Raw genomic sequence first — 9332 nt, 5'->3', positions numbered from 1 at the left:
GAGTTGTTTTCTAGTTTTGCAGAACAAATATGAATGCCTCTTTTGCAAATGAACATTTCATTGATTTCAAAAGATACTTTATACAATTGTTTTAATAAACAAGATATAGATATTAGATTTCTTTTCATTCTTGAAACAAAAAATACATTATCTAATATAATGAATCTATCTCCAAAAAATAACTTTAAATTTCCTACTGATCTTGCTGAGACAACCTCTCCTGTTCCAACCATGAGTGTTATCTCGCCGTCCGCAAGCATTCTCCAGGAGCTAGTTTCCTGGTAAAAAGAACAAATATGATTAGTGGCCCCTGAATCTAGTATCCAAGTTGAGTTATCATACTCTACTAAACATATTTCTACAACGAGTAAATTATATTTACCTTGTTGTGTCTTTTTAGCTTTCTTCTCTACAAGGTATTTTGGGCAGTTTCTCTTCCAGTGCTCATTTTCGTTGCAATGGAAACATTTTCCTTTATCTGCCTTTTGAGCCTTGTATTTGCGGTTAGTAGGAATCTTATTTTTCCCTTTACCCTTCTTCTTCATCAAAACACTTTTAGAAGTTGAAGGTTCAAACTTATTTTTGGAGGATGATACTCATTGTAATTTCTTGAAGATAGCAACATTTGCTTCTCCTGTACGTCCCTTGTTCGTTAAGAGGGACTGATAAGTCTGTAGCTCATTGAGAAGAGCAGTCAAGTTATATTCTATTTTGTTCATCACCACATTTGTGCAGAAAGCTCTTCGGAAGAGACTCCATGATAAAACTGACTTGACTCTTCTCATCAATGACAGCTTCATTTTCTTCTGCCACATTGAAATAGACCATCATGTCCAGGACATGTTCTCTAACTGAGGTCCATTCTTTCATACGACAGTTGTAAATGTATTTTATGGCTTCATGTCGAGTGGAGAAGGACGGTTGTCCAAACATCCCTTTTAGAGATTCCATAATCTCTTTAGCAGTACCCATAACATCGTGTTTCTTAGCCAAAACATCAGATATACTGGCTAGAATGTACACTCAGGCTTTGTCATTTGCCTTTATCCATCTGTCATACGCATCCCGAACTGTTCAGTTTGCATTTGAGCTGGGTTTTGGAGGACATTCCTCAGTTAAAACAAACCTTAAATCATCAATTACCAGTATTGTGTTCAGGTTTGATTTCTCAAAAGCGAGTAATTGTTTTATTGAGTTTGTCATGCTGAGATATAAAGAAAATTCTATTAGTGATTTGACTTAATGTTGTTTAATCCAATCAGTTTTAGCAAATGTAATAATGTACCAAAAAAAAATTATTAATTTGCAACGATACTTTAGTGAGTTAGAGCAACTGCTACCGAGGGGCAGTCAATCACTCATTCACCAAACGAAGACATTCTTGACTTAAACACTGACTCTTAGTAATTCTTCGCAAGTGTGACCCACCAATTTCAGGCCTCATAGATCGGTCCCAACAATGCTATTGAATGAAAAAGCCAAAGTTGGGAATGGCCCTAAGAAATAGTATCCATTTCTGGAGTTTTCGTTGTTTCGACTCCCATGTTTTGACCCTCCGAATGGGTAGTTGCTCTAGGGCAACATGCAGGCGGGACATGAGAATCTCACGGTGCAACCTAGTGGTGGAGACCATAGGACGTGTTGATATACTTCCTTCTTCCACTTACTATAAGTACTTTCTCTATTCACATTGTTATTGACTCATGCAAATACCTTCCGAATGGAGGACGCTCCCAGGGCGACACGAGGCCGAGCATGAATCTCACGGTGTGAATTTTTCAGAGAGCGTGAAAAGGAAAACGATGTATCTCATATACTTTTTTCCTCCCACTAAGTATTTTAAACGGTTGGGTATACTCATTACTTAGGTATATTTCGGCTAATTAAATATAACCTAAGTCTAGGTAATTTTTCCAGAACTTACATCACTCAAGCATGCTCATAAAACTGGGCTAACTAAGCTCAAGTATTGGTCCGATCTCCCACTAAGTAGTAGGTGTTCCGTAAACCGTCAACTTACGTACCTCCAGCCTTAGTCAAGATCGTGCCAGGTGAGATTTCTTGTAAGCAAAATTTTACAAGACATCGACCTATTTTAACTATTAAAATTGATTGTGCTTGGTTCTTAACCTTAAGCGAGCATGCACTTATTTTCATTATAGATTTTAACGTCTATCTCGTTTTATGACGTTGAAAATAACCTATAACATGCATCTAACATGCTTTATATAACAATTATATAATCATCACATACTCTTGCCTTTTCTCCCACTTGCCCTAGATTACATAACTCGTAGTCCTAGACTCACTAGGTGCCCTTCAAACACTTTAGCTGTGAGAGGCTTTGTAAATGGATCAGCAATGTTGTGCTCCAAAGCTATCTGTGTGATGATCACATCTCCTCGTTGCACAATCTCCCTTATGAGATGATATTTGCGCTCAATATGTTTTCTTCGGTTATGGCTTCTTGGTTCTTTCAAATTTGCAACTGCTCCACTGTTATCACAATAAAGAGTGATGGGAAGATGCATGTTTGGAACGACTTCCAAATCAGTTAAGAACTTTATAAGCCATACAGATTCTTTCGCTGCTTCACAAGCAACAACATACTCAGCCTCCATGGTAGAATTAGCGATGCAACCTTACTTTATGCTTCTCCATATTATTGCTTCTCCGTTCAGAGTGAGACAAACCCTGATGTCGATTTCCTCGAATCTACATCGGTCTGAAAATCTGAGTCAGTGTACCTTGTAATGGTCAGATCCTTTGCACTGTACATTAGCATATAGTCTCTCGTTTTCCTAAGAAACTTGAGGATATTCTTAACGGAATTCCAATGAACGCGTCCTGGATTGGACTGATATCTACTGACAATTCCCACAGCATAGCATATGTCAGGTCGGGTACATAGTATGGCATACATCAGACTACCGACTGCTGATGCATAGGGAATGTGTCTCATATCCATAATTTCTTGAGGTGTCTTATGACTTTGTTCCTTCGACAAATAAACTCCATGCCGGAAAGGTAAAAATCCTTTCTTGGAGTCCTCCATTTTATATCGAATCAACATTTTGTCGTATACAATGCCTAAGACAATGCTAGTGTTTTGTTCTTGCGATTATGAACAATTTGGCAAGAACAAACTGAGCCTCTCCCAAATCTTTCATTTGGAATTGTGTCGCTAGCCAATGCTTAATGTCAGTCAGAAATCCCACATCATTCCCAATGAGTAGAATATCGTTAACGTATAACACTAAGAAAGCTACTATAGAGTTGACTATCCTTTATAAACACAAGGTTCGTCAACATTCTGTTTCGAGCCATAAGATTTGATCGCGGTATCAAACTTTATATTCCAGGATCGAGATGCTTGCTTCAACCCATAAATGGATCTTTTAAGCTTGCAAACCCTATGCTTGTGATCTTGTTTAATGAACCCATCTGGTTGAGCAATATAGATACTCTCTTCAAGATTGCCCTTTAGAAAGACTATCTTGACATCCATTTGCCAAATTTCATAACCATAAAATGTGGCAATAGACAAGAGTATTCTAATCGATTTAAGCATAGCAACAGGAGAGAAGGTTTCTTCATAGTCCACCCCCTCTCTTTGGGTATAACCCTTTTCTACAAGACGAGCTTTAAAGGTTTGTACCTTACCGGTTTGGTCTCGTTTCCTCTTATAGATCCATTTGCAACCAATAGGTTTTACCCCATCTGGTTGATCTACAAGTTCCCAGACTGAATTGAAGTACATTGACTCCATTTCAAGATTCATGGCTTTGATCAACAGATCTCTATCTTCATCATTCATTGCCTGTTTATAGGTCAATGGATCCTCAACGCCATCATCAGGTATGATGAATTGAGTTTCTGTATCCTTGTTGAGGGTTGTCTCCAAGATCGAACGTTCTAATGCTTGAAATAGATAATTCTTTGCTTTGAAATCTTTCAATTTATGATCATCAATGTGCTTCTTCTTGGTATCGGTTAAAACAATGTGTCATATTGGTGCAGGAATCACATTCTCCACCAAACCCAGTACTAAAGAAGTTTTCCATGAGCATTGCCCAATGATCACAGTACCTATCAAATTTCAGTATTTTAGTATTTCGATAAAAGGGAATTTAAGTAATTCAACAAAAACAGGCATTTCTTTGATTTTACCATTTTTATTATTTATTATTATTGTTTTTTTTCCCACGAAGCCGAGAAAAAGACGAATGGAGTGCCAATAAGTAAAGTACGAAAAAAAATGGTCGCCTTTTGAGCGTCGGGTGTCCTTTAGTCACTCCGGCCCCGTTGGTCTCCATATTCAGAGCTTGTAAACGGCGGTAGGTTGTGGCAGTGAGTCTTCGTCTCCTGTGTGGGTATCATACTGCAGCGGAGTTAATCGCCGTCGTCGTGGTTCTCTCGATTTGGAGGCTGAAAACACCTTAAACTGGTTTTCCGCATCTCCGCCGAGGGCATTTCTTCCGGGTGACTTGGAACAACAATTGGCTGGTGGCTGATGCTCTCAGTGTTGAAGACTGTTCGGAAATGATCATAGATTTATAACTAAAGAATACATTTTCATTAACATGACTTCTTGTGGGAGCTCGAAGCAAACCCATGATATTATGTTCAAAGTTGACAAATATCATATAACATTATCGAGATTCGTGATTAGTTACATGGTATCAAACTATGAACTTAACTTAGGTATGTCGAACAAAAAAGTTGTAAGCCTAAAAATCGTAGTTAAAAGTGTCGAACAAATTTCTTATTTTGTTCAAGGTCTCCGAAGAAAGAAGTCGAGTCTCGATTAAAGGGAGTTTCTTTTAGAAATCCATCGACTTAAGGGGAGGCACAATGGTGTATTTTGTTCGAGGGAGGCTCTATGGTGTATTTTGTTCGAGGGGAGTCTCTATGATCATAGGTAATCTATAGGCTTCAAATGTGGCTCTATGTGGTGTACTTAATGAGAGGGGAGACTCTATGATCATGAGTTTATAAGTAAGGAAGTCAAAACACAGCAACAAGAGTTTATGCTCTAGACAATATAATACTATTGTAGACAATATCGTAGTTTTATTTCAATAAATAAATTCATGATTCTCTCACAAACTTTATTAATATTCATAAAAATTTTAAAACCAAATCTCTTCATACCACCCAAGAATCATAAGGCTTTTCCCCAATATAGTTGCCTGGAGGATCATAATTGCAAACAACAAACTGAGAATCAGCCTTGCAAGGCACTCTAGCACATCCAAGCCGCACCGAGCTCCGCCACACCATCTGAGTGTAGTGCCCACATTCACCACCCACGCATTTATTCGATGCATGATCATACAGCGGCTTCTCGTTCGCCCACAGCTTCACTGCATCCGCCCCGGTGAACTCAGGGTAGTAGCCCGCGGCTATGTTTTCCCCGTACGGCCCGGTTGAGTGAATCATGGCGCAGTCACCCTTTCTTTTTTCCGCATAGGCTTGAGCGTACGCGGCCACGGTGTTGCTCCATTGCATGGGCCCGACGCCGACCTCGGCTCGAGCTCGATTGTGAAGCTTGAGGTAGTCACCGGGGGCGTTTTGAGCTTTGGTTAGGGCGAGGAGGAAAATGAAAGTGACCATGAAAGCGGCCATGATCCGAAGGGTTTGAGTCCACATAATTCCGATGAGAGATGAGATGAAGATTGAGAATGAGGGAATGATTTATATAGAGATGGAAAACTTAATATGGAATGTGATGGGTAAAACCATGAATTATGAACTAATTATGTCATGCTTGGGAATTCAAAGAGAATAAATTCATTCTCGCTTCCATGTTTAATTACGAGCTAGATTTTTGTTTGGATTAGCTCCAAATAAATGAAAATTTTCTGGATTTAGCTAGTTTATGATTTTTTTTTTAGGATTAATGAAACTTAATCCACCGGATTATGGTTAATCTTAAAAGATACATTTTTACTTGTAGGTATATATTTATTGTTTTATTTAGTTTCATAATTTTATTTATTTATTCAACTCCAATTTTTTTAAATATGTATTAAAATTGAATTGGTTAATTAAATGTTCAAAAATAAATAAATAATGTTAATATTTTATTAAAATTTTGAGTAAACTAAATGAACTAATTTAACCTAAAATTTTTATAACCTATTTAGATTGGGTTTATTATATAAAAAGAATTTTAGATTAAAAATATTTACTACTAATTGAGTTGTGAATTTTTGTATTTCTTTTTCCTTTTTCTAAAAGTAACCGTAACTTAAAACATATAGTCATGGATGAAATAAAACCTTCTACCTCTCGAGCAATAGTATATTTTAATTACTATTGACTTATGTGCAGCAGAGCTAATTGCCGTCGTGGGTCTCCCGATTTCGATGCCGAACCATCGTGACTGGTTTTTCGCATCTCCGCCGCGGGCATTTATTCCCGTTGACTTCAAACAACATTTGACAGCTATTCTGGGAGCTATTCTCCGTGTGTAAAATTGTTAAGAGAATGATCATGAATCTATAAGTAAGGAATAATCATGATCATGAATCTATAAGTAAGGAATAATCTCTTAGGACAACAAGCAGAAAGTACTTAATCTCAAACTAGACATTATCATATCAGTGTAGAGATGGATGGTTCCTAAAACTTGGTAATTCTCCATATATTTTTGGAGTATTGGTAAGAAAGCACTTAATATCATACCATTAGGAAGATATTGTCCACTTTGAGTTCACCTCAATGGACCCATGATCGTTCCCTAAATTCGCCGAGTTGAACTTTCATCCAACACTTCCCCTCGACTTCTTTTCTTTTTCTTTTTTCTTTTGGAGTTCTTTGTTCGACATTTGAGAATTCTATTGACATGGTTAAGTTTAGGGCGTGGCTCTGATACCATGTTAGACGAACACGACTCTCCACAATGGTATGATATTGTCCACTTTGAACATAAGCTCTCATCGTTTTACTTTGCACTTCCCAAAAGGCCTCACCCTGATGGAGATAGTATTTTCTGATTATGAACCCACGATCATTCCCTAAATTAGCTGAGGTGGGACATTCATCCAACAAAGATCATACCATTGTGGAGACGAGTGATTTCTAAATCTCGGTAATTCTCCATTTATTTATGCAATTTTGGATAGAAAAGAGGACAATATCGTACCATTGTGAAGATATGATTTCTAAAACTCGTTAATTTTCTCCATTTATTTTTGCAATTTTGGGTAGAAAAGTAGACAATATCATAAAATTGTAGAAATTCATGATTGCATTCATTCTCCATTTAGGGGAGAAAAGTATACAATATCATATTATTGTGGAGATTCCCCAATATACAAAGAAGAACCATAAGGCTTTTCCCCAATCTAGTTACTAGGAGGATCATAATTGTAAACAACAAACTGAGAATTAGCCTTGCAGGGCACTCTAGCACATCCAAGCTGCAACGAGCTCCTTCACACTATCTGAGTGTAGTGCCCACTGATGGTGCTAATATAACACATGCGGAAGCAATTTGGATCTTTGGCACTTTTAGAACATCAATTATAGTAAATAACTAGCATGTTCATAAGTATTAAAACTTAATGAATTTGAATACTAACCTTTTGTAGTTCAAATTCTTTTTTCCTCACGAACCGGTTTCGATCCACCACTAGTGTCTTCTCCACTATCCTCCGTCCTTAGAACAGAATTGTTGAATCCGGTGAGTGACTATACTTGGGAGGGATTTAGCATATATGAAGAGAGACTCTACATATAGCTCAAGTAATCATACTATAGCCAAAGTGTTCTTAGTTTATTGGATTTAGATTAATGATCGTAAAGTTCACTTTATTCAATAACAATCTTTACTGAATAAACATCAGTAATAACTTTATTGAAAATAGAATATGTCTTTGTTTACAAACTATGAGTTTTAGGACATAAAACCCAACAAACACCCACTTGGACTAAAACTCCAGTGGGGTTTTATAACGTTGAGTAGAGAGAGACATAAATACAATAAACTAGGGCATCACATACTCATGCCTTTTCTCCCACTTGCCCTAGATTACATAACTCGTAGTCCTAGACTCACTAGGTGCCCTTCAAACACTTTAGCCGTGAGAGGCTTTGTAAATGGATCAACAATGTTGTGCTCTGAAACTATCTGTGTGACGATCACATCTCCTCGTTGCACAATCTCCCTTATGAGATGATATTTGCGCTCAATATGTTTTCCTCGCTTATGGCTTCTTGGTTCTTTCGAATTTGCAACTGCTCCACTTTTATCACAATAAAGAGTGACGGGAAGATGCATATTTGGAACGACTTCCAAATAAGTTAAGAACTTTCTAAGCCATACAGATTCTTTCGCTGCTTCACAAGCAGCAACATACTCAGCCTCCATGGTGGAATCAGAAATGCAACCTTGCTTTATGCTTCGCCATATTATTGCTCCTTCGTTCAAAGTGAAGACAGATCCTGATGTCGATTTCCTCGAATCTACATCAGTCTAAAAATCTGAGTTAGTGTACCGTGTAAGGATCAGATCCTTAGCACCGTACATTAGCATATAGTCCCTCGTTCTCCTAAGATACTTGATTATATTCTTAACGGCAGTCCAATGAGCACGTCCTGGATTGGACTGATATCTGCTGACAATTCCCACAGCATAGCATATGTCAGGTTAGGTACATAGCATGGCATACATCAAACTACCGACTGCTGATGCATAGGGAATGTGTCTCATATCCTCAATTTCTTAAGGTGTCTTAGGACTTTGTTCCTTCAACAAATGAACTTCATGCCTGAAAGGTAATAATCCTTTCTTGGAGTTCTACATCTTATATCGAATCAACATTTTGTCGATATACGATGCCTGAGACAATGCTAGTGTTTTGTTCTTACAATTCCGAACAATTTGGATTCCAAGAACAAACTGAGCCTCTCCCAAATCTTTCATTTGGAATTGTGTCGCTAGCCAATGCTTAATGTCAGTCAGAAATCCCACATCATTCCCAATGAGTAGAATATCGTCAACGTACAACACTAGGAAAGCTAGTTGACAATCCTTTTATAAACACAAGGTTCGTCAACATTTTGTTTAAAGCCATAAGATTTGATCGCGGTATCAAACTTTATATTCCAGGATCGAGATGCTTGCTTCAACCCATAAATGGATCTTTTAAGCTTGCAAACCCTATGTTTGTGATCCTGTTCAATGAACCCATTTGGTAGAGCCATATAGATACTCTCTTCAAGATTTCTGTTTAGAAAGACTGTCTTATCATCCATTTGCCAAATTTCATAATCATAAAATGTGGCAATAGACAAGAGTATGCTAATCGATTTAAGCATAGCAA

At 37.6% G+C, this 9332-nt stretch overlaps 1 protein-coding gene across 1 annotated transcript; it reads right to left on the bottom strand.

The window, feature by feature from the left end:
* Positions 1-5148: 5148 nt before the first annotated feature.
* LOC111472193 (basic form of pathogenesis-related protein 1-like) lies at positions 5149-9083 on the bottom strand. The gene is made up of 2 exons (XM_023117841.1): positions 9015-9083; positions 5149-5664 (listed from the first exon to the last, which is right to left on the bottom strand). Exons 1-2 carry the CDS (start codon positions 9081-9083, stop codon positions 5149-5151), a joined length of 585 nt encoding a protein of 194 aa, XP_022973609.1.
* Positions 9084-9332: the final 249 nt, after the last annotated feature.

The sequence above is a fragment of the Cucurbita maxima genome, unplaced genomic scaffold (assembly GCF_002738345.1).
Source record: "Cucurbita maxima cultivar Rimu unplaced genomic scaffold, Cmax_1.0 Cma_Scf00067, whole genome shotgun sequence".
NCBI lineage: Eukaryota > Viridiplantae > Streptophyta > Magnoliopsida > Cucurbitales > Cucurbitaceae > Cucurbita > Cucurbita maxima.
The sequence above is the reverse complement of the archived record's forward strand: the minus strand, read 5'-3'. Positions and strand labels throughout refer to the sequence as shown.